The sequence below is a fragment of the Agelaius tricolor genome, unplaced genomic scaffold (assembly GCF_023055355.1).
Source record: "Agelaius tricolor isolate 1412-34295 unplaced genomic scaffold, bAgeTri1.0.p SCAF_14, whole genome shotgun sequence".
Lineage (NCBI taxonomy): Eukaryota > Metazoa > Chordata > Aves > Passeriformes > Icteridae > Agelaius > Agelaius tricolor.
The window spans coordinates 15,702,806-15,729,442 of record NW_027269274.1 but is presented as its reverse complement, the minus strand read 5'-3'; the positions used below and the strand labels follow the sequence as shown (position 1 = coordinate 15,729,442).

Here is a 26,637-nt window from a genome sequence, read left to right as displayed (position 1 = left end):
TTCAGCAATGTTTAATTACATAATCACACTCTAAATGTATTGTTTCAGCTCTTACCATTGTGTCCCTGCTGTTGGCTGCAGTACCAGTACACCTCCCAATGATTTTATCAATGCATTTCTTATGAATAGCAGCATTGCATTCTTCAAGACATGCACAAGAAAAAAACCAGGATTAATTCAGATAATAAATACATGGGATGAGGTGTTTGCATTTAATGACAGAATGTGAAAATCACACTCCTTCTGGATCACACTATATACACCAAAAGTTTACTTTCTATCAGGATAATAATCTTCTTTAAACTGGTTCCTCCACCTCTTTTCTTTTACCATAAACTTTATTTCTAACCTAAATCAGCAATGCCCCCAGCATTTGATAACAGAAGGACAATATTATGCTTTTGAGTTCTACCCTTTGATAGCTCCTCCCTGCTTGGAGTAATGCACAGATCTATGCCAAGGCAAAGGTGATTTTCAATTCAGCTGTAAAACCCCTCAATAGTTGCAATTTACTTTAGAAAACGTTTCACAAAAAGCTGCTGTCATAAATGAGTGCAACTTTTCAATAACATTACACACTTCTGAGAAGAATAGCTAAGTCTAAATCTGATACTGAAATCCCAGGTAGGAATCATAGGTTCCTTTGGCTACTGTGAAAAATTGATATTTAACTTCTACTACTACCCATAGTGATGATGCATAGTGCCATGCATATTTACAAATTTTTTTTCAAGATCTCCATATTCATGTGGAAAGCAGCATAAGAAGAAATAAAAAAAAAAAATCAACTTACGTCTACATTTGTATCCCTGCTTGTTGAGTCCCCTGAAAAACAAATTATAAAAAAAGAAATCAATACATTTTCTGGAATAAAAGATGACTGGTTTTTATTTTATTTTCACCATGTCAAACAATCAATTAATATATTGCTCCAAGTTCTGGTAATCAGAAGCCTGTGTTGTAGGAAAGCAGGGCTTAGAAGGTAAGATCCTGTATTTGATAGACCAGCAAATTAGGAGGAAAACCCAGAAACAACAAGGTTTCAATCACATGGAAAATCCTCCCAACCTAACTTAGGACAAAACCAGCCTTACTATGAAAGGGATCCAACTTCTGCCTCTCTGGGTCTCTAGGCTGCCATCAGTCACTTCAGATCTCAAACCTGGCCATTATTTTCTCAGACCCACCCCTCTTGTTCTCCTGTGCCAGAGCTGCTGATGATCATGGCCAGATATCACTTGATGCTGATGGAGTTTCTGCCTATTATTTCAGTGGCAAAAATGTTCAAGCTCTATTTCTCAGTGTGAAAGACAACTAGAGTTCTCAGGTATAAAAATGCCCTTATTGAGTATATAACTTCAATTTCCCAACCCAAATTTAATTGTCATGTTTTGTCTGAGTAAATCTGAAGCAAATTTCCCAGTAACTTGGCCCTTGGAGCTGGGGGGAGCTTAGATATTCTTTCTTACCATACAAAGTCTCTGCAGACAGAGCAAAATGTAGGCTGTCCAAAGAAGGTGGCAATAAATTCATGACTTTTGATGTAGTGGATTTTGGCTTGCTTGATGGCTCCTCTCCTGTTGATAGTTACTGTCCCCTCCTCTTCCCTCATTGACTGTCTGCAGTCTGAGGGGGACACAAGAAGACACACTTTTAATACTTCCAGGTATTACAAAGGTTAATATTTTCTTGTCCCAAATGTTCAGTTTGTTTTCCTGTTTCTGACTCATATTTCTGTTCATTTTACACCTGCATTCTGCAGACTTTCAGTCCATCAGGGGTGGTTCAGGAGCACACACTGCTTCCCAAGGTGCTCTGTGCAAGCACTTCCCACTCCTGCCCACACAGAAAAAGCCTTCAGCTGATGAACTGAGAGCAAAGAGCAGGGATGGAGCACAGTTTTGATAGAGAAGTGACAACCACTGTTGTTTCTTGAAAAAACAAATCTGTGATTTCTGTTCAATATGAGTAAGTATTTTATTAGAAGCAGGAAGGTGAGCAGAAGCCTTTCCTACTGCTGCTCCACATGCCCTCCTGAACTAGGACCACAGCAGAAATTCACATGAACTGCTGCAGGACCTTCTGGGTGACCACAGGACCATCCTACTGGAAGGTGACTTTCTTCCAGTCTCCAGGATCATTAAGGAGCAAGGACAAAGGAGATTTTCAGTTAGACGTTTCCATTTTGCTGTTTCATAGCATTCATGTTTTATCTTTCCACAAGTCCCAGTCTCATTCCTTTCCCCTTCTAGCCCCCATGGAGTCAAATTATTCAGTATTATAATAATAATACCACCTGCTCCCCTCTACTGGACCATCTAATACTGGATCACATAGAAATCATGTGCAGCATTAGGCCAAGAAATAAAACAACAAACAGGCTCCAAGTCCAGCTGGCTCACACAGGTCCTCATTAGAAGTTATGGTTATTTTCACTCATTTCCAAGGAAGCTTCTGAGTTTCTTTTACAAAAATGCATATTTGTGGCTGTAAGACTAAGACACAAACTCAGACTATTCAGTCTTTTAACTTAACTAGGCATTTTTGAGTCACAGGGGCTTGTAGCAGAGGTAACCCAATGCAGGTATATCAAGAGACTGGGTAACTGATTTAACCCAAGAACACATTTCTTGTCTGTTGAGGGACAATCCCATCCAGCAGGAAAAGATAAAGGCTTGAACTAGCAATGAGGAGCTGATCAACTGCTAATTCCATCAGCTCTGGCAGGCAGTTTGTGGGTCCCAGCCTGGAAGAAATGTGGACATAGTTCATGTGTCCAAAGTGCTTTTAAGCTGAGAGCAACAGCATCTTGCTGTGTGCAGGCTGGGAATTTCCACAGCAATGGAGTAAGGAAAAAGCCAGAGGAGCATTTTTCCCATTGTCAATATAATGTTTTTTTAAATTTGCTCTGTTGCATTGCTGCCTTTTATCACTATCAGGGGGAGCCTTGCTTTTAGCACAGACAGAAGCAGATTTGTGTCCTTTGCCAAGTCACACTCACTGCAGTGCCTGAGCTCACTACAAAGTTACCCAGGAGCTCTGGTTTTCTGGCTGCTAGATGCACTTGGTTCTTGTCATTTGTTTTAGCTGGCTGCCACCACTGCCAGCCCAGCAGACTGCTGAACCTGGAATACAATCTGTGATGTGACACCATTCTGAGTGCCCCAAACCAATTTGTCACAGCCACAGCCACACTGCAGCAGTGTGTGCTGTCTTAGAAAAGAAACGGCATCATCAGCTCAGATACTGAGGAAAGATTTAGCATATTAGTGAAAAGAAAGTTCAAAAAAGGGCTCCAGGTTTTGCCACTGGGTATTAATGTACTTTTCTAAGAAACTGGCCACCTGGTTCAGGAAAAAACCCATACAGACAGGCCCTGAAAGGACCTTCCAGTGTGCATGGTGACAGTCCCTGAGTCACCCCTGCCCCTCCAGGAACAGGATTCCTTCTCCTTGTTCAAACAGGCTGCTGAATTCACCCAACACAAACTCTTCAGCTGCTGCACTTCAACTTGTGGCAGTCTGCAAAGTGTGCTATCTGTGTTTAATCCTGCTGAGCAAACACACAGACCTCACCCACTGCTGCCCAAATGCTTCAGGGAAACCACACTGGTGTGGTGCAAGGGAAACAAGGTGCTTGAGAGGCAGCAACACCTCACTCACATTGTTTGCTGCAGCAAAGAATGTCTTGCTAAGGGAGATTTAATCAACAAGGAAGCAGAGAAAGGCCTTTTGCTTCATGGCAGTATTTTGAGGAGATCACCTGTGATGCAGCAAATTACCAGACAAAAGTCTTTCTGAAGTCTATAACAAGCAAACCAAGTGTTTGGTGAGGAACAAACATCTCATGCTGAAATACTTGAAGCAATTTAGTATTGGTGATACTGCGTGCAGAAGTCTCTGACAAAACTTGTTTTTATAGGAAACACCAGTGTTTCCTCCCTGTCTGAAGCCCTGATACCAAACTTAAGAGAAATACATGAGACTGACACTTATTTCTTTGAGAGGGTAATTATATAAACTAATCACTTTGGGTTTTTTCCTTTTTTTTTTTTTTAAATTTTGCACATTTTCCCTAAGTATACTTTAATGGGTCAGAATCCTTGAGCACATCAAAACCTCAAAATCTGCATGTGAGGACACAGAGACTTTACAACCAGCTGCCTTGCCAAAACCAATGGGTACAACAAAGAATAGCTGAAAACATTGTCTGGTTCAGGAGCAGCTCAGAGTTTGGAGAGCAGCTGTGAGTCAGGTTCATCGGAGTTGAGGTGGCTCTGAAATGATGGCATAATTTCAATTTACTGTGGGCATGTTTAACAAGTTATTTTTAATGTGTAAATTGCCTTTAATGTGTGTTGCTCCAGAAAAGTTTTAAGCAGCTCAGCCAACCATGGAGTTAACTGAAGAATAAAGGCTTAATGTCAGAGATGCAGAGACAATCAACGATTGCAGGGATGTAACTTTCACAACAACTGCATGGATGCAGGGTGAAGGTGAGGGGATGGAGAAACACAAAGGGAAAAAGTCTGCTTCCCCCTCCAAGCAAGGCAGGATTTCCATAAATGAAATGCTTGTCATGAACCAGCACATGGTCAGAAAGAGCAGGTACAGAACAGCTGAATCAGCAGCTAGGGTCCAGGTAACCTCTGCAGCCTGGAGTTGACATTAATCATTTTGGACCCAGCACACACCATTAAACATAACATATTTCCTCTGCTGAGAGCTGTGGTTAATATTTATCACTGACATGCTCATATATTTCAAGGTGCCTTCTCCAAACCTGCAGCTGATCTGACACAAACACCCAGAACTGCTCTGTGCTGAACATTCATGAAGAATCCACACAGCAGGGCTGGGAATTGGCAGTGCAGCCCCCCAGAGTGCTGTGAACTCCCCCTGCATTCCCTGTTCAGCTGCAGGGCCTGTCCTGCTGAACATTTCCCAGTCCCCACAGCCACCAACACAACACCCAGCCCATGGCCTGGAAAACATTTACTACAACAACAATATTGCTGGGGCTCTGCTGAGCTGTAATGAACCTCAAGGTGAGATGTCACATTGTCCTAAATGAACCTCAAAAGTCCAACAACAAAGGAAAACAACCTCAGGATAACCTAGTAGTTTTTCTTAAAAAAAACAGAATTGAAAAAATATTTACCCTCTTCAGGGTTCATTTTTCATTTTCACTCATTTCATGGTGCTGTTTGTAGAGAGGAAAGAGAAGAGTGCAACTGTCAGAGTCTGGGAACCAGGACTTCAAACAGGGACAGGAGAGGAATTTTCTGAGCTGGTTGCTCAGGCTGAGATTTGTCTGAAACTTTATAATTAATTACAAAACCCACTAACATTTCTGTTCAGTGTCTGTCTCCTTCTGCTGTTCTGCAGCCTTGCACTTGGCTTTGTTTGAAAGTTAAGTGCACCTTCAGGTCAAGAAAAATATTAATCTCTCAGAGCAATCATTAAAAGGGAAAGCTTTTTCCTGACAAAGGAGACTTTCCCAGCATGGACTGTCTCAGAGGCAAACTGCTCTTTAACCTGGTCCTGGAGAAGACTGCTTTAAAGATCATCAGTTAAAAATGATTAAAATGTTAAAAATCCCAAGAAACCACTTACAGAAGTAGAAGTTTCCCAAAGCCTGCAGTTCTGGGACATGAACTTGCTATGTTAAATCATTCTGGTCTTTCTCTTTAGAGGATCACAGGTTTGGCTTGGAGCATTTATTTGCAATGTCTGCCACAGGCAGGGACACCTTGCACTAGACCAGGTTGCTCAGAGCCCCATCCAGCCTGGCCTTGGACAAATCCAGGATGAAGTCCTGCCATGGCCCCGGGGCCAGCACCGGCTGCTGCTCTGCAGCTGCTTCAGTGTGCAGGTGTGTGACCTTTCCTAGGCATTCCTGACACCAATGGCCTGGTAGAGAAGTGTAAAACAGAGCACCAGCTTTAACGAGCCCTGCTTTTCAATCCAGGTTTAAAATCCCTAAAACCAAGCACAGTCCAGCCTTTGTAGTGCTCCCACCCACCCAGAGCTGCAGTGTGAACAAAGCCCGTGCTCAGTGCACAGAACTCTTGTTGTACAGCTCAGTGTTTTGCTAAATGCTTCTGCAGACACCTCTGGGACCTCATTTATGGCAATAAAACCAGGAATAAAGTGGAAAATGGGTCTTCTCTCTTTTTCAAATTACACAGCAAAACCAACAGATACAGCACCTCAATATACAGATACAGATCTAAAGATACAGATCTCAAGCATCTCAAACTTCTACTGGAGGTACAAACTATATCAGATTTTCTGTGCTCCACACAACATGTTAGCTACCTTAGGAACCACAGACACACCAACCTGCTATCTATGAAATCACCACTCCTGCAACTGTCTGATTCTCCTAAAGAAAAATCAGAAGATAAAGCCTGCAGATGCTTTTATTCAATTCATGCAATTGCATTTCTGCTGCAGATTAGAGATGGGAGGTGCCACTGAATAATTTCTACATTTGCCAATTTTCTAGAAACAGCATTTTCTTAGTTAAATGATTAAATCATACCAACATCCCCATGTACAATTAAAAGGTTCAGTTCTGGCTCTTCAGCCCTCATCACTGTTATTTATTAAAAATGTGACCATCCTTCCACAACACACCTCATCCATAGAGATACTTTCTTCAAACCTTACTTTAGACCCATACAATATACAGACTGAAATGGCAAATCTGTTATTTACCCTATTATTTTTCATAGATAACTCAGAAAAATGCTGAAGTCTCATGCTTCCCAACACTCAACACACAGAGAACAACATATTCAAAATATATGCAGCTCTCTGGTTCACGTCTCTCTCCCAGAATTCAGAGTTGAGATATAAAAGTTTGTATGCAAATTACTCACCTTCTGGTTCTTCTAATGGCATTTTAAAGAAAAAATTCACTGCCCCTGTCTGCAGGAAGCTGTAGCCAGCAAAACAGCAATTCAGGGTTCAAACCCAAGACACAAGCACACTCCCACAGCTGCTAATACTGCACAAGGCACTCAGGAGAGTGAGGTTCTGCATTTTCTTACTCGAGGAGGTCATTAACCACATTTGAATAAACAAAGACCAAGCAAAGCATTAAACTTATTTCAACTCCCACCTATTAAAACTAAAGCTGCTTTACAGAATTATAACCTAGTTTCAATACTACAACGGGAGAAGGAGGGGTAGAAGGAAAACAATTTCAAAATTAAAATTGAGGTTAACACCCTGTTCTCGCATTTCACACACCAGGAGAAAAGCTTTTGAGTTTCCAGCACAAACTCATATTCAAATCACAGGACAGAAGACAAAATGTTCTTTGACAGCTCTAAGTCAGGGCTTTGCAGTCCCCATTTTATAGGGTCTAGGAAGAAAAAAACATTAAGATTGGTATGACTTTTCATATGCAGCCCTAAATTAACTGGTCAGGTCTCAATCTGGAAAAAGAATATTCAAATGAAAAGTCTCAGTGTAGTCTACCATGGAAGAACCATTACTACCAGCTTATTTTGTGATTTTTTTTTGCTCTAAGAATATACCTGTTAATGGAGCAACAACATTCTTATTCTCTGCTCTGCACCACTGCAGCAGAGGAAAGGAAAGCAGTTTTCTCTAAAGGTAGCAGAATGTCTGCTACTTAAAAGAAAGGTTTGAAAAACAGCAGCTTCAGTTTGCAAACCAAGCCAAAGAAAGAATTAGTCACTTTTGTGAAGTGCTTGGAGCTTTTCAAACAAAAGGTAGCACCTATAACTCAGAGATACAAATGGCAGCAGTAGAATAAACCAGGGAATACTTTGAATAAACCAGGGAACAACTGAAATACCAGTTTCAAAACAAGCCTTTTTTAGTATTTTAGAAACAGCTACCACAGAGCTCAGTATGCAAAGGCAGGTCAGAGGCAGAGCAAAGTGACAAGTGCATAGGAAGGAATGTGGACAGTCCCTGAGGGTTTCAGCAGGGTGGGGAAGGGAGGCTGGCACAAACATCCTTGCACTGCACCAGCAAACCTCTCTGCTCTCACATTGGTAAGTGCTGATTCAACTGGAGAGAACATTTACAGCAGTGCAATGATGAGCCAAAAATCAGTGTTTGCCTATTTAGCAGCATTACACACTGACATAAGGGAGGTTTACAACCTTGAGGAGGAGGAGTAGTTTGTTAAAATGTATTGATATTTGCAGCGTTCACATTAAAGTATCAGATTGAGTGACTTTCCTTCACAAAATGTAGATGTATAAAAGTCTTGAAAGGTAATTTCCATCACCTCTGTGGTTTAGTTACCAAAAATGTATTGGTGACTAATTTCATATAAAGCAGAAGGTAAATAGGAACTCACTGCAAATGTCAATGGTCAAAAAAGTGCATTAAGATGTGACTATTAACTTGCCAATTAGAATATAAATGCATAATGATCTGTTTGGTATTTAGGCTTCATCTACCACCATCTGCAATCCCTAATAAAGGCAATAAAAAGAACTGCAAGAACATTGTATCTATTTTTAAATTATTTTGATTACTGAGTAAAATTAATGTAGTACTTTCAGCACACAAGTATATTACCTTCCTACTAACAGCTAATAATAAATTATGGAAGGTTTTCACTTATGCCATCTCTACTTTTCCACTTGTCTGTGTGGAGAGGAGGAAATATGCTACAGCCTCATTAAATAAACAACTGAAAATACAGAAACTGGGTTTGTACAGATTTGCTTGAGAAACTTTTGGGTGTGCAGGAGAAATGGATTTGTGTATATTGCATTAAATATATATGATCAGAGTACCATTGCCCCATGAAACAGCCTTGCACAGGAAACTATGAGAAAGACTAAGGTACATATTTCCTGATATAATGGCTCATACCAGTTTAAATGCAAACCTGAGAAAAGCTCCCACTTTAAAATCCCAGGTTTTTTTTTTTAATTTTGCTTTAAAGTGTTGACTTTCTGTAGACACCCAAGCCACAAGCACATAGGCTGGGTTTTTTGCCATCACAAGGATAAAACATCACCTCTGAAATGTAACCTATGCCCATCACATTCTGTCTTCAGTATCTTCTTCACAGAATGCACAAAAATGTATGGTACCTTCTCAATGAACTTGTCTGGAGAGCAGAACTGTGCTCCTTCTATAAACACCTGTGGGGTAAAAACCCACCCATGCTTCAAAATTCCCTACTTAGTCTTTTCAGTTCTTTATTAACACATACTATTAAACCTTAAAAGACTGGTAGGCTAATCTGGCAGACCAGTTATAATATAATTACAATATTATTCCCAAGAAATAATGGGTTTCATGACTTCTAGTACAGGAAAGTCTTAACTACAAGCTGAGCAAGTTGTGAGGTTTTCAGCATTTCCTTTAGGAGAGGACTCCCCAGATACACAAATCCACACCAAAATTCATGGGTTTATTACTGTACTTGAAGTTTCCCTTCTAGTTCATTTCCATAGAGCCTATGTAGGTTTCTGAAACAGACAGGCTGTTCACTTTTTAAACTGGTACATCAGATCATTGACTAGATTTGCATTTTAATACTAAACCATTCACTCATTCCTACAATCAGTTTCTGTAATTAGTGAATAGGATGTCTGAAAATCCCAGGATCCCAGGAAAATCAGACCCACTGCTCCAATCCACAAAAAATTTTCCCACATAAGCTAGAGCAAGAGATTCAACTTCTTTGCACCTAAAAAGGAACAGAGAGTATATTTTCCATCACATCAAGACAGGAGAATAGACACATTAAAGATCCACAAGTGCCTAAATGCAACAGCATTTAGAAATGAAAAATCCTGCCATGAGTGCAAATAACAAAAAAAAACAAAAAAACAAAAAAACCAAAACCAACCAAAAACAACCAACCCAAATAAATAAACACCTGGAAAGCAAATTAATAAAATTAATTAATAAGATTCTACTCAGGTGATTTTTTTTTTGGTAAGCTACATCATTCTGTGCTCTGCAAAAAAACAATCACCTTTTTCACATAACTGACTGAAAAAGAAACTATTGACAATACCTGCATCTTCCAAAAAATACTGCACAGCCATCAGCACCTTCCCCTGAGGCTGAAGGTCAAGCTGTGGAAAGAAAGATAGCAACAGTGAAGTGTGTGGCTGACTGCATGGCTCAGGAATTTAAACAGCTCTTTCTAGGGTATCAAAGTAGACTATGCAATAACTATTTGATTACAATCCTCTTCCATATCTCTCTATTGCAGCTGAGTCAAGGGCTTTTATTCTCCTGCTTTTCCTCGTGTGCTGCATGCTTTGATGTGTCCCCAGGAGTTCAGCACGGTCAGAGTTCACATTGTTTGTCCACAGCCCTTTCCCGTTCTGCAAAGAGTTTGCTGGCTTCTGTTTTTACTGTTAGTAAACTCAATCTGCACAGGAACCCAGTTTTAAAAGAAGTCTATACAATCCTTTATATGTTTATTGAGAATACAAACCATAGTGATATCAAATGCTGTTGCTGGCAATAAAAAAATGTGGTATAATCAAAATTTATTTTTCTTTCCTCCTCAAAACCATTACACATGGTTTCTGTGGCAAATTCTACAGACCAGCAAAAAAAAGTGCCTTTTAAGCCAACAGCTGAGGTCAGTTCCTGTGCTCTGAATGTAGCCACTAATTCTTAAACTGCTGCCTTCATAAAAGATAAGAAACCCTTAACCACGTAAGAGTGACTCAATCTTCAGCTCAGCACAGAGCAAAGTACCCCTGGGTTACACTAAATACAACTTGGGATGAAAAATCCAGTCCCCAGACAAAACCAAACCACAGTTACATTAGATACACCCAGGAACAAATCCCCAGAAATCCCATCATCCTACTGGGATAATGAGGGAGTTCATCTCTAAGGCATTGTCTGACACTCAGAACATTTGCCCAGCAAAGTTTACAGAAGGCCAAGACCTCAGGTACAGCTACTAATGCCAGGCTGTCTCCCCACACACAAAAATAACCTTACAGGCTATGCTAAGTGGTCTCTTTGCTGGCCATGATGCTCTGTCCAAGTCATGGTGGTACAGAGGAAGTTCAACACTGATGATGTCAATGTGGTACCTGTTCTGTGGATAATAAGCAGAGGATTTGAGACCACTGAACTGGCTAAAACTGATCACTATTAGCTTTTACTCTTCTGAATAATTGCTCTTGTCTTAGAAATCAAGGTGTGAAAAAAAGCCCCAAGTGTAACAGGTGAATACAAACTAGAGAGATTCTACTGACCTAGGAAAATCTGTAAGCCTCAAAGGCACAAGGCATTCATTCAGCTTGAAAGAAACAAAACTAGGTCAGCAATTTGGAGGAATTAATCTTTTTCCTTACCCAGAACTCTGCTTTGCCATTGCCTTTCTTGCACCTTTCTGCCAGCACTGACACACCCACGGTCACCTCAGACAGGGGCTCTTCTGCTGCTTTCATCAGCACGATCTGGATCACCCGGCCCTCATAGATGTGCGCGTCAAAAGTCGATTTCCATTCGGGATACATGGTGGGTTTCTTCTGAACCAGAGTTTTTCCTCTCTCTGAAAGCCACAAAAAAAAAACCAAAAAACCCAGAAACTGTAAAATGTACATAAATCTAGCATTTAAACTCAACAAAATAAAAGAGGGAATACTTGTACTGAAACTGCAAGCAGACTTACTGCTTCTTTTACTGTTGCTGGAACAAGGTTTAAATACTCAGTTCAAAAGTTCATGACATGGAAGGCAAAGGCAGTGAAGGGGTTAACATGGTGCTAGAGAGCAGGAGGGACAAACCCTGATGTGGAACTCATGAGCTGGGTTAGTCAGTCACAACTTGCCAGGGAACACTTGCATGGCTCCATTCTGGTACAAATCTCCATGAGGTGCCATCTGATCATGGTGAATACCTACTGCTATAAGATAAATTAAGATAAACCTCACACTGACCCAGTTTAAATTGAAACCAGTGTCTGAGAGATGAAAGGCTTCACATTTCATTCATCTACTTCCAAGTTATCCCAACATTTCAGTTGTATTCATAAGTCACTCTCCTTGGCATTGTACTCTATCATGACTGCTACTTTTTAAAGGGTATTTCAGGGCCTTATCTGTCCTCTTCTTTTTTTTTTGGGGGGGGGGGTTTCCGTTAAGAGTCTCTCAGCACACTCCTTTGTTAGGAGTTTTACATTGCTCTACTATTCTTATTAGATGGATTTTCTTTTCTTTTCTGCCAAGAAAGGCTGGATGATCCTTGAAGTCCCTTCCAGCCTGGTATTCTATGATTCTAATACACAGCTTCAGTCTCTCTTGCTACCCATTAAACTGATTTCCTCCTGTCCACATCTTGGGCACAGAAAACAGCCAGTGACTGCACAATCTATGATAAGCTTTGGCATATTTCTACATCTGAGTCTCTAAGTCCCATCACCACATCCAAAGGGATGATGCCTCTTAAGAAACCACATCCAGCTCTTCACTGTGACTCTGGCACACAGAGTCATCTCCAAGTTTTCCTCTGATTTGCTGCCAAGTCAATTATTTTCCATTTGTGCCCAGGTAACTGAATACAATTTTCTACATTCTACGTAATTTCTGCAATTTATCAAGATTTTTTTTTGCAATAGAAGTGCTTTCTAAGTGCCTCTCCAGCTCTGAATGATCCATTTGCTGTTATGATATCAAGGCAGTAGTGAAGCAGATGAAATACTTGGACCCTTCTCCAGGAAGCTGCAGTGTGGTCTGTTAGATACTTAATATTTTAAAATCTTCCTGGGATCTCAAGGCAAAGTCAGTGTTCATTCATGAAGAGCTTGCTGGATGCACTCCACTCAGCTGTGCTGAGCTCTGCAGACCAGCACAGGGAATGGTGTCCCTGCACTGCTTTATTAGGGAATGCCTGCCAGCAGCAGCCCTGGGAGTCACAGCTCGGACACAGCCCTGAGCCACCTGCCAAAGGAGATTCCAGAATGCTCAGAAATGGCCACCTGAGCACCTCTCCACTGCAAAGCAAACTTGAGCATTCCTCCTCTACCCAGTCAAAAGCTTTTCTCTTGAATTTGAGGAACTGGGCAGATGAAGGCTCAAACCCTTCACAGTGCAAACCTACTTCCAGAGCTTGGTTCTATGAAAAAAATTTGAAAATATTGCCATAGAATCACTCAATTGTTTAGGTTGAAAAAGATCTTTAAGATCATCAAGGCCAACCACTAACCCAGCACCACCAAGGCCATTGTTAAACCATGTCCCCAAGTGCCACATCTACACATTAATTTAGAGATCATTAGGACAGACAATAAAGGTGAGGAGGGGGATAAAAAGCAGGCTGTCTGCACAGCAAGGCTTCTACACTGGCCTGCTTTGTGGATTGCTGAAGGCAGACCCCTTTATCAAAAAGGCACAATTCAGGAGGCAGCCTTGGCAATAGGAGAGATTGCATCTTTGCAGAACCTTTGACAGTAATTGCTGTTTGCAGAAACAGGAGCAGCTTGTAAAGAGTTGGTAATACTCTTGTAAGATTCGATGATTCCAGTCTGTCCACAGCCTCTCCCCTCCCTAGTCCCATGTCCCAATACCTGCTCTGATCAGTCAACTCCATACATTTTTACTCTACATAAAACATCGAGAAGGTGTCTCTGTTACTGGAAACAGCTTCCAGCCCAGCCATGCTGCTTTTGTAATTAAAATCATACTAATCAAGGTTTGTCATGGGTCACAATCCCTGTCTGCAAATGAACACTGCAGGGTCACCAAAGGACAGCCTTCAAGAACACTGCTCCTGCCTCTGCTGTGCTCAGGCCTGCTTGGCTTCTCTGCTCACACTCCTGACTTCAGAACACACCCCATGTTTGCAAACTGGCTCCATGCCTAATCATTAAGCTCTATGACTTTCTTCTTCCTATACAATAAATTTTTCCCTGATTGTGTTTCAGCATTCAAATCCAACAAAAAAGCTGTTCCAAATCTTGTCAAACTGACAACAGGAGCATCAGATTGTTTTCCTGATTACTCCAATCACTCATCTCTCCAAGCAGTTCCCTCTCCTCCCCTGTTTTTTACTATGTCAAAGACACGTGGAAGCAAAGACTGGGAAATACTGGGACAATTCTATTTTTCAAAAGCAAATGGCTGAGAAAAAAACAGTGGATTTATTTAAATTACTTTCATTTCTCCACATATTCTGGCAGCTGCAACACCTTCAACATCATCTCTTCAGAGGTTCTCCCAGCAGATTAGGAAAATACTTCTTTGGAGCTTAGAATATTTGCTGGATGACAACACTTTGTGGAAAAGGCACCATGCCTTGAATTTCAAGTTTAAATGCAGCTTTTACCCACAACAATAAGGGAAAAGACCAATCATGTTGTGAGGAAGAAGAAACTTCACCCTTTACTGCATTCTTTGATGTTTTGTGAATCTCTAGAGCACAGTGCAGAATTAGAGCTGCAGTCCAGCCCAGTACAGCAATTCCCTCTCATCCTGTTTGGCTGCAGTGGTGTATTCTAGCCAAATGTCAGAAGACATTATAAACCTTTGGACCAGTTTCTGTAAAGATGAGGTCTCTGAAGGCTGAGGGCCTGGTGAGTCACTTGGTCTGTTCAGCTGGAGAAGACTAAGGGGAGACCTCACTGCAGTTACAACTTCCTCGTGAGGGGCAGGCACTCATCTCTGCTCTGTGGGGACAGTGACAGCACCTGAGGGAATGGCCTGAAGTCGCATCAGGGCAGGTTGAGGTTGGCTATTACAAAAAGGCTCCTCCCAGAGGGTGGTGGCACTGCCCAGGCTCCCCAGGGAAGGGGCACAGCCCCAAGGCTGCCAGAGCTCCAGGAGCCCTTGGACAGCGCTCTCAGCACAGGGTGGGACTGCTGGGGATGGCCATGCAGGGCAGGAGTTGGACTCAGTGATCACTGAGGGTCCCTTCCAGCACAGCTCATTCTGTGTTTCTGTGCTAAGAGGACCTTCAGTGTGAGTCATTTCAAGCAAACAACTCAGCCAAAGTACCTCAGTTACTTCAACAATAACAAACTGCACCTCTCATCCTACAAGCCCATAAAAAGCATCTGCTGCTCTGTACTTCTGTTCCCTCAAACCTCTGCAGTCCAGCTTCCTGTCCTGAGTACTAATAAAGAAACCTTGCTTTTAAGGTGGGGGTAGAGAAAACAGCCATTATTCTTTCTCCCATTCCAAAAGAAAAGCTCACATTGAAGTGCTTGGCATGACAGGAAGAGAAGGACTCACTGCCATTCACAGATTAAGGAGGTTTACAGTAGTTCTCAAAAATTTAGTGATATTCAGAAAAGCATCTCCATTTGTAACCTCACCTGTAGTGAGAGCTTCCTTCATCTTGATAGCACAGAAAGGCTGTAGCTGTTCTCCTTGATTCTGCACAGGTCCCAGCTCAAAGGAGTTGAAAGATATCCGTAGGAAGGGGGCCATTGCTCAGGATGATACACAGCCTATGTGGAAAGAAAGAAATAAAAATCAAAGACCTGGTCTGAGACATGTAATAAAGTGACACGTTTCCCAGCAGATATCAGAGCTTCTACTGAAGCTACAATCACATGGCTTCTCTTCCTGTATTGCTTTCAGTGGCAATTCACAAATCCTAGGAGGCATCCAGAGCTAGTGATCCACCCTGGGAGCCTCCAAACCTGCACACGATGCCAGCAAAGAGAAGAGGAACAGGTAGAAAGAGCTCCAGAGCTACTGTGTCACCAGCTGTATTAAAGTGTCAGGAATTAATCACAAGAATTCAAAACATCTGTGACTTCTCAGTCAGCAAACAGGTATTTCATTACAGTCTTCCCTCAATTTAAGAGTTCTTGAATTTAGAGTAGATTTCATCTATAATTCACAGCATCTTTAGCAATGGAGTTTGACCTGCATGTCACATTGTTTTGTGACACAAAAAGGATTTATTCAAAGGCTAAGAGAGAAAAGCAGTGCTAGTGCATTTGGAGAATAAGGGATGCAAGGAAGGAGGGATTAGGAGGAAAGAGATAACAAGCTAACAGGAAGAGATGGTGGAAAAGAACTTGAGACTTGAAACTGGGCTGAGCTGGCCTTTTGACTGAAGATTGTCAACCAGCTCAGTCAAGCAGCACTAGGAAGAACATGTCAAGCAATCTTGCATGTGCTGGCATTTTTTAATGTAAAGACATTGACCTGAGAAACAATTAACATTTCTCTTCTATCTCTAAAAACGCCCTTACAGTCATTTAGAAAAAAGACTAAAATCAAGTCTCTGCAGCAAGACAGCATATAGCTCCTGACAGCATAATCTGCACATCTCACACTCTCCCCATGTGGGGACCTTTTTCAATAAATGGAAAAATTTTATGACTAACTTTTATTGAGTTAGTTTTTTTTCTTAACTGACTGTTTCCCCACTCTCTTTCTATGGAGTAAAACAAGAGTTAGAAAGCAAGTTTAGGATTACTTGGCACCACTGCTTATCCCCCTGAAGAACAGAAAGCTACAACTATAATTCTCATTCACACAGACTCACAATCAAGCAATAACCCTCCCACACTACTCCACTGCTTATTACAGCTTAGGGCACCATTTGATGAGAGTGGAGATGGAGGTGACCTCACAAAGAAAGAAAAATAGACAGCTTTTGTAAAAATTAACAAATACCATCTGACAGCTCACTTTCACAAACACAATATAAGCATAATGCTTATCAAGAGTTTTAATGAGGAACATATTTTAGCTGCTCAGGAGACTCTGTGCTCAGTTCAGAACTACACCCCAGTGATCAGCTACAGGACTTGCCAGCAGCAGATCACATATCATTCCTACTCCACATGGATGTAAAAGAAACCAGATTTCAGCCTTGTTCACCTCTGGGAAACAGCTCTAAGACTCAGTGAGGCCATAGGTAGAAACAAACTGGGTAGGTTAACATGGAGCTCCCACTGGAAGGTTTCTTTAACAGAATCACAGAAGAATTCTGCTGTAAGGGACAGCCCAGCAAGAAGTCACAATTTCCAGTAAGCCTTTGACTATATGAACAAAAAATTGGAAAGCACTGACAAAGCTAAACTAACAATTGCACTGATTTCACTCAGCCCATGTGACTCAACCCAGTGTTAGTCCTGAGACAGGACTTAGTTTTTTATTTCCAAGTTATCAGATACAATAAATCATGTACAATGCATACAAATTTTGAGTAATCCCACAGCCTTTCTCATTTCCAATGGCCAAATACATTTGGATGCTATATTTTCACCTCTGCTTCATAGTTTTGGATATGGTCATTTGTTGTAGTTTCATTGTACTCAGCTTCAGTGCATCTCCAATGTTCACTTCTCACTCAGAAATGCTACACACAAGCAACCCAGCAGTTACAAGAAAACACCAATATCCCAGAGGTTTTGATGATGCTCAAAGTCCAAGGTCACAGTGGAAACCAGAAGATAACTCTTTGCTTTTACATTTAAAAAGAGCTTAAAAAGAGCCCAAACAAACTCAGCAGCTGCCTGCTCTTGCCAAGTTTCTCCACTCCTACACATTATATGCATTTTTCACAGATGTAGAGATCTTGAATGCCTGCATGTAAACTCTTCACTATTTGTGGTAGACTATATTGTGACAGAGAGAGGTTAAGTGAGAAAGGAGGGTTTGGATTTGCTCCTCAAATACATCTTCTGATCCTTTCCTATGCTAAGATGTACTGTGAGATAGTTGACAAGGATCAGCTGCACTGCTGTAAACAAAACCATACCCCACTAAAACTGCTTTTGGCAGTGAAACTCAGTGAAAGAGATTAATTTTAAATCAACAAAGTTTCTCAAAATCCCTGCTGAGTACACTCATGTGAGAACACATTTGAGAAGGAAAGACACTGAAAGGCTTTGCTTGTTGCAGTTTGGACAAGAGTCCACCTCCAGTCTCTGTGACTGTTACAGAAGTGACAGCACAAGTGCTGACTCTTGTTTTAAAGGCTGTGTCTGTCAAGAACTGAAACTGCTGCAAAACACCAGCTTTGAATTGAGGGAGATTGTAAAATCTACTCACATAATCTGCACTGCAGCTATGAAGTGTTAAAGCCAAACTGTTTTCCCTAAAGGGCAAGATTTTATCCAAACCAAATGGTGGAAAAACTGAGATGTGAGCTCCAAGAATACTGCAAGTCTAAATGACAGGTTCAATATCTCAAACAGTTTCAAAGTCAAAGTACAATCTGAAGGAAAAAAACCTGCAAAAATGAAGGGAAAAACATTCCAGGTAACATTACTGGGGATGAAATACCTGGTGGTGGCCACACCTGGTGGTTTAGAGACACCATCAGATGCTGTCCTGCACAACATTCACTTTGTCAAGGATCCCTGACCTTTTCTAATGCAAACTAAACCCATGTTCTATGCTATCAGGGACAGATTCTGCAAAATCCATGGTACTTTCCATTGAGCTTTAAAATTGAAAGTTTTTGATTATTTAATATGGAAAGAAAATCAACAGTGTTGTTATTAACTACAGAGAGAGAGGGGGGAAACTGGAAACATCTTCACATCATCAATGTCAACACCTGCCAGATGAACAAATGTTTAATTTTCCCACTGTTGTGTTTGTAACATGCAGTTTTAAAGAAACCTTCAAAGCAAATTAAAATATTAAATATTCCAAGGAGAATTTTATCAAGATTTGCTGGCACAAAATTCACATTAGATTAAAAACCTTGTTCACAGAGACCAAAGGGACAAAGGGTAAATTCTGCAGTGTTTCTCCTTCCAACAGTGCCCAGCTCTCAGGGGCTGGGGGAAGGTGGTGCTTGCCAGGGTTCTTTTGTTGCTGTAATTCTGCCTTGTTATAAACAGTGAGGAACAAGCCAGCCCTAACACAGCCCAGAAACAAAGGCATGGTTGTAACTTTTACACAAAGCAGGAAGGCACATCAAAGCAGTGGATGATCTGGAGGAAAAGCAGGGGATGATCTGGAGGAAACGCTGACACTGGCTGACAACAGAGCACTGAAGAGACTGAAAACCAATGGGCTCAAACAGAGCCAGGCTGCTCCATCACTGATAAGGACCATGGATCCAAGAGAAATACAACTGAGAAAATTCCCCTGCAGGTTTGTGCCTCGTATTTCCTTGTATTGGTCTGTGAAATGGTTTGCAGATGGATGTAAAGCTGCAAGGCACCACAGCTGTTCCATGCTGTCTCACAGACCTGCTCTGGGTGCCATGAAATGCCTGATTGCTGCTTAGATCCTTGCTGAGGCTGCTTCCAGGGCCACACAACTGCTCTGGGAATCACCAACAGCACCACACCCCACAAACAATGCATTCTTCCCTGAAAAGATGAAGCAGTAACTTCTTCTTCTTTAGGATGCAAAAGTATAGATTATATCCAACCTCTTTTACACAAGGGTCTCCTGTCCTCTATTCTGGCAACAGACAAGAAAGACAGCACCAAATTATTGTCCAGCTTATTGCCCCCACAGCACTTCTGAACTCAGGAACAAAGTCCTCTGTGGTCTTTGTGTACAGCCTGCAAAGGTGATTGTGCTGCTTGCATGGCAATCTTACAGGATTGTGTAATGCAAATAAAGATGCTGGAAGAGGGATTAGCATCCTCCACCTGTGCAGACTGGGTGTTTTTATTGTTCCTATGTCTGACAACCCACACTCCCTGCACTTAGATCCTTTCAGCTGATGGTCCAAGAGAGAAAACCAGTATCTGTGCTGTAGGACATTTCACTGAACCAAAGGAATATGGTGCTAACCACTGTCTACATTGCACAGCTAGGATTAGTCTACAGAGAATTTTTGCAGGTTCTGTTTCAAGCCCTGGCCTTTATTTGATGCTCTGTAGGTAAAAGTCAATCTAAAAATGAAGTCAGTTTACAAGATGCTTATTATATTTGCTGTTATGAACCTTGTCAAAAAGATACATAGCAGCAGCTTTTATCAGCTGGACTTCCCTAGGCACTACTGCTACCCAAATAAACCCTAAAAAACTTATATCCCACTTCAAATCACTTTACATCATGATGCTGAACACTCACAATCACCAGGGAGAGCAAAAAACCCCATTATCCTCAGGTGCTGTCAGAGCTAAACTGACATGTTGCATGTAGGTCCCTGCAAAAAAAAAAGAATTCTTCAAAAATACTGCCCCTGCAGTAGCAGCACTTGTGCTTTTATTTAGGTGTAGCCATTTGTCATTTAGGTTTAGCCATTAAGGTACAGCTATCTCCTATGAATGGTTTAATTTAGAAATTAGAATTGTGGGACTATACTCATGAAAGCAAAATAGATTCATCCAGTGATATTTAATAAGTGCAGATATCTTCAGAAAGACAAGAATAAAAAGAGCACTTTTAAAACAGCCTAACAGCCCAATCAAGTAGAATTTCTGCAGTAATAGTTCTAAAACAGTGTATCTTCATAAAATGTTTTAAAATTATTACACAACTCTATGAAAAGTAAAAAAAGGCAACAAAAAATTTAACTCACAATTCAATTTACTTCCTGTTAAACTTACTGCAAATGATTTTTTTTTTCTGGCTCATAATTTCAAAATGACAGTTCATACATTGAATTCCAGTGTAAATGATGCAAGTTTTGGGGTTTATATTGTCCTTTTAAATTTTTTTTTTTAAAGTACAAGTAGAATGGTTCCTAAGCTTAGCTTGGAAAAAGTGTAGCTACCATTTCCTTCCCTTCCTCCCCCAAGTATATTCTCTTTTAGATACTTCTGCTTTTGCTGGGTTAGGCCAAGTCCAGAAACAGAAACAATTACATAACAAAATCTGTCCCTGTGTTGCAACAGTTTGGAGAAGAATCCATCCAGATAAGCCATGTAGCAAGAGATGTTCCTTGGTTTCATCCCCCTTGGCCAGAAGCACAGATATTTCCAAGTTTCCACGCTTCTTTGTTCAGCAGTCTCCAAACTGCCCAAATTTGTGGCTGCTCTCTAAATTGCTGGTATTTCCCCAACACCCTTCAAGGCAAAAATAATTACTGATATTTTCCCTTATCATTACAATGAGAAGCTTTTCAAAATATGAGCACCAGAAATATTTTTCTAAGCAGAGAAACTCTTTCAATCTTGACAGCACAAACTCCTGGAAGCTCAAGAGGATGCAGATTGAGGGGGGATGCATATTGGAGGCAAGCAGGAGGTAAAGCAGACCCGATTTTGGGAGCTTTTAGGAAGACACAGAGCCCAATTTATTTGAGAGTAGGATAACATGAGTAGCTCAGTAACAAGAGTTGACTTCTCTTAAAGCGGCTTCAAGTGCATTGAAGATGAAAAATCTGAATTTTACACTCAAAGATCAGAAAGTGGAGGAAATTGTGGACTCTGAAATAGGCAGCAGGCCAGGCTGTCACATGCATATGCTGCAAGATAAAACCAGCATTTTACACCAAACATCCTTTTTCTTAGGAAACAGAGAGCACTTGGAGCAACAATTGGCTTTTCCAATATTCCACAACCACTACTTGGTGGGGAGAAGGAGGAAGTACTGTCAGCTGTTTTTTCTTTAGAAGTGCATAAGAATTAGCCATTTAAATATTTCTTTTTAGAGCCCTGAGTTCTCCTTCCTCTGTAAACACACAGGACTAACCATGGAACACTACAGGCCACTGTTAGTCACTATTGCCAAAATCAAGCTTGAAACAAAGTGCAAATGAATCCCCTTCCTTAATTTCAAACCCAAACATCACACATTGGAAACACACAGGAGAAGAAAGGCTGCCTGAAGCCCAAAGACTTTGTTAATTATTTCTGATAGCACCAGCTGGTATAATTTGTTGAGCACAGCTGAAACAACATTTTGGAAGGATTAATACAACGGGGCTGGCTGGACAGACCCTTAGGAGGCTCCAGGTGAACGAACCATTCATTAATACCAAATCACACTCTGAAATGGGAGCATGTCCAAAATGCTTTGATAGGAGGCAAACCATGGCTCTCCTCTATGCAATGCATAATTTAAGTCTAATTAGGAAGCTTTTTTTTTTGTCTTTGACATGGGGAATAAATAGAGGCTGAGGTTTTTTCCCTTCAATTAAGTAACACAATCCCTTCCACATGAGAGGAAAAAACCTATTCTGTGAAAGGGATGAAGTTACACTTCTCTATAATAATGGCCTGTAGCCAAGCTCTACACAAGCTCTGGCTCTGTGTCATTAAGGAGGGCACTGAAGGAGCTGTGCTGAATCTGAGCTCCTGATCAGCTCCCACTTCCCCAGTAATGGTCAAGACATTGGGCAGCTTTTAGTCAGCACAAGTGAATTGCAACACTGCACATCAAGTTTATCATGTGAATACGAGTTCTCCAGAGGAAGCAAGCCATTCTGCAAAAGGCTTCATGGACCTTTTTGTAACAACCAGTACATGAAGACAGCTGAACTACTCACAGCTTTCAGAAGGACCAAGCCAAAGGAAAATAGCCAAAGAAAACCCAGTGTACAGTAACTGTTTAGTTACCATGATCAAGCAGACAGTGATCCACACTCAGGCATACTCCAGTAGGATATTTCTTCTCTAACAAAGGAGTTAAATGCCAAGCCCATCCTCCAGTTCATTCTTGATGAATACTTTTATCTAGGATCCATTATAACATCCAAGATTTTCTGGCCTTCCAGTGCCTAAAGGGGCTCTAAGAGAATTGAAGAAGGACTTTGGACAAGGGCCTGGAAGGACAGGACAGGGGGGAATGGCTGCCCACTGCCAGAGGGCAGGGCTAGATGGGATATTAGGAAGGAATTCTTGGCTCTGAGGGTGCTGAGGCCCTGGCACAGGGTGCCCAGAGAAGCTGTGGCTGCCCCATCCCTGGGAGCGTCCAGGGCCAGGTTGGAACAAGGCCTGGAGCCACCTGGGATAGTGAGGGGGTCCCTGCCCATGGCAGGGGTTGGAACTGGATGAGCTCTGAGGTCCCTTCCAATCCAAACACTTGCAGAATTTTGTGATTTTCTGCTCAGTTATAAGCTTCCTGGAAATTGAGATGTATTTCCCAGAAAGAATAACAGATAATGCCAACAACATCTTTTTGTACCAAACAGAAAACACTGCCTTTCTCTTCAAAACACTGGAGAGGCTTTATGTTTGGGTAGTTTCTTTGTATTTTCCACTGAATTCCCTTCACACTGAAAAGCCAAATACCATAAAGATAGTAAGTCAACCACAGTTTAAGATAAAAAGGAATTTTTATTTTCTCTTATTTCAAATGTACTGGGTTAATGAGTCTAGGTGAACCATGAAGAGGGGAAAAAATGGAAATAAAGAAACTGGACATTCAACAGAATTATAAAGAATGCCTTCTAATACATTGTAGTAATAAAACAATTTTAGTTTGCTCTTTTGAAAACATCAGCAGATCATGCAAAGTGCCTCTCCAAGTGCACAAGCCTCCAAGTCAAAAATTTATCCTACTGCCAGCACTTATGACCTAATCCTCTAAGTATCTGGAAAACTAGAATATTCATTAGCTGAGAGAACTGTATCATCATTCATACAGGCTGGAAAGCTGCTGCTCAGATAACCTCTTTAGAGGGAACACAATTCAGCCCATGGGTATGACCAAGGCTTTTAAACTAAAAGGGTGCAAGTGCTATGAACCAAAAATTTTGCTCATTAACTGTGTATGGAGTTGTAGGAATAGATCCAGTCCACCCTCCTGACTGCATCTGGCATTATTTGGGTTGTTTGGTTTGGTTTTTTGAGATGACCTTGAGGGTCCCTTCCCACCCAAACCTTTCTGTGTTTCTAAGATGGGCTGGATCTGCCTTGCTGAGCACAATACTCCTCTTGCTATTTCCTGGCACTCAGAGGCTGCTCAGGGCAGGTAGAAATCATCCTTTTGTTCTGGTTGTTTCATTACTGTGAATGTGAAAGCCAAAAACCAAAAAAGAAATGTAAATAACCAATCTTAGTCAACTTAATCAAGACCTTTTTCTATGGTTTATAAACTGAAATTAAACAGTGAAGCTGTACATGCATCACTACCTGTGATTCTGTGATCTCTCTTCTGCAATGAAGAGAGAAAAGCACAGCTCTGTTCCACTGAGGATGTACAGGGAGATGCTAAATAGTGAATGGTTGATCAGGAGAAATTGGAAAGAAGCAAACATAACCAAAACTTATTTTAAATTACTACAGCATTGCTCCTGCTGTAATTTCAATGTTCAGCCCTCGACTTGCAAAAAGAGATAAGCAAATGGAGCCACAAATGATATTTAACTGTCCCCTCCCCTCTGAATCACCTTCTGGAAGAAGTGAGCATATACAGCTCTACAGCAGACCTGGCATTCCCAAAAATACAGAGAACAGGCACAGCTCATTAACAGCAAGTTGAATTTAAGCACAAATAGATCTCAAGAGAAATTTGGGTTAATCAAAGGTAGCACAGAGTTTGCATAACAAGTTGTAAACTCAGGGTGAGATGCACAATTTAATACCACTTTAAATTTTCTCTTTTTTTAATCCTCCTGATAAGAAGTTAACAGCAAGCACTTATTTTTTTGCCTTTTCCTGAATTTTGTGGTTTAAACATATAAACTCCACACTCTGAGGGATCTAAACACTTAGGATTCATGTCTGCTAAAAGCCATATTGAATGATTTTCCAGTAAATGAATAAATACACATCATTTTTGTACCCTTATGGGCCAAGAAAGCCTTTAAGCATTGAAACATCTGGAACACAAGCCAGTAAATGACAAAGAAATAGCTAAACAAAAATCCCTGGAGCTTCTGATAAGCCAGAACTTTGTTTGTAAATACAACCATGGCAGGACATGCTCAACTATTTTAGGTTTTGAGAGCATAAAGAGTTGTGTGGACTGGGTGCTGTCAGGAACAACCTCTGGGCACCTTCCAGAAATGTTATTCTACTGCCTGAATGCCTGTCACATTTCTGGACAGTGCAAATCAAATTATTAAGTGTGTATTGTTTGCCATGGCTTTTTCCAGCTTCCACTCCAATGCTCATCCTACTAAAAACTGGAGAAACACTTAAAAATGAGCGTTTTGCTTTTCATATGCAAAGCTCCACACACAGAGAGAAACACAAACCAAATAACCAAAGAACTTCGCTTCGCAACACTGCAAGTCAGCACCTGCTTTGTTACTTTATTGGGTCATTGCACTGATGAACATGTTGGTAAACAAGACACAGATTTAATTACTTGTCTAAAAAAATACTTTCAGGAAGATTTGTGCAACTGACTTGCCAGGGTATCTACAGATCATCCAAAAAGTAACTGAAGACAAAGTCTTTGATTACAGTTGTACTCTCGTGTCCCAGTTAATCCCCAGAAGCAACAGAGTGTTCAATGATTTTCCTACAGACAAGCTTTCCTGGCTCATTATGGCCTCTCACTTTCTCCATCACTAAATGGATAAATGAGTTAAAGTCTGGGTCACTTTCCCTGCACCTTCCAATTATTTCTGAGGGTTTTTTTTGCTGCACATGTTTCTTCTGCCACAGAAGTGCTTCTTTACAATAACTTTTATAGCAACTTTTTTTGATAGAAATGACACATCCTAATGGTCTGCTTTCCAACCACGCTGGGATACTGGAGGTGACAGCAGGCTGGGGGTTTTTGGGTTTTTCTGTGAGATCATTCAGTTAAAAGGGATGGGGCACAGCTGCTACTGGCACAGAAAAACTCAGGAGGAAAACCAAAGGGCTGTAAAGCCCCACAGCTCCTGAGGCAGTAGCACACACCATGGCACAATGCTCTCCCCAACCCTTCCCGTGCTTGAAAGGGGGCAGGGAGGTCACAGAGTGAAGCCCACAGGAACCAGAATGCTCCCAGCACTTCCAAATGCAAAAGTTCCTGCATGGAAAGATGGTCCCCAGGCAGCTGAGTGGGAAATTCTCTTTCCACATGGTGTCATTTGTTTGAGTAGATCTACCCTTAATGGTCTGCACAGTCCTGCCTCCAAATCTTTCCTCTGTGAATTTGTGCTATCCACACTGCCTTGATTCTTTCCCTTCTCCAGTGCCAAGAGGCCCTTTCACACTGTTTACAATGCAGCTTGCTTAATCACAGCTTGCTTAATTGTAATTACCTTGGCATTCTGTCTATCTGAAATACCTTTCACTTCCACGAAGCAGCAAATGAGTGAGTAGTTAGGCTGGCCAGGAGCTCTCCTGGTGTTTGCAGCAAACCCAGCACAAATTAGCCCAACAGGATCCCTTTCTGCCTCGTGGTTTGCAGCACTCAGCACTCCCCAGGCCACAGGATGCTGGCATTTCCCCACAGGTCTGGATGTTTGCTTCTACTACAGCACTAAATACATAAATCCTGGGGTAAATTATGTTTTTTTCATATTAGCAATTACAGCTGAACCCACAGACACATTTTGTGACCAGAACTGAGAAGCGATTCACGCAATTAAGAAGAGGTAAATAGATGCTCCTAACCTACTTCTTACAAAAAGTTAGTCCACATCTTAATAATCTGAGAGTTCCCAGTACTGAGTAAACAGAAGTTAAATCAACTTCAGCCCAATGAATTACAGTTTTGTGGGAAAGAGCTGCAGACAGCTACATTTCCAGTCTTGAACAGACAACCCCACTCTGCTCCTGTGGGACTATTAAAAAATTAAAATATTTACTGAGACCTGAAAAACAGCAATATTGAAGAATTTATTTGCTTATATTTTAAAAATGCTTAATTAAAAGGTGGTGTGGTAA

The 26,637-nt window shown here is 41.2% G+C and overlaps 1 protein-coding gene across 2 annotated transcripts in view; it reads right to left on the bottom strand.

Annotated features, from left to right (window-relative positions):
* Positions 1-26,637, bottom strand: part of PRKCD (protein kinase C delta) — a 60,333-nt gene that overhangs the window by 10,285 nt on the left and 23,411 nt on the right. For both annotated transcript variants that reach the window (XM_071439903.1, XM_071439904.1), the window contains exons 2-7: positions 15,298-15,432; positions 11,339-11,538; positions 10,030-10,090; positions 1,470-1,626; positions 794-825; positions 56-141 (exon numbers count right to left, since the gene is read on the bottom strand). In XM_071439903.1, coding sequence (XP_071296004.1) covers positions 56-141; positions 794-825; positions 1,470-1,626; positions 10,030-10,090; positions 11,339-11,538; positions 15,298-15,412 — 651 coding nt within the window. In that variant the 5' untranslated portion in view covers positions 15,413-15,432. The remainder of the gene's footprint in view (positions 1-55; positions 142-793; positions 826-1,469; positions 1,627-10,029; positions 10,091-11,338; positions 11,539-15,297; positions 15,433-26,637) is intronic.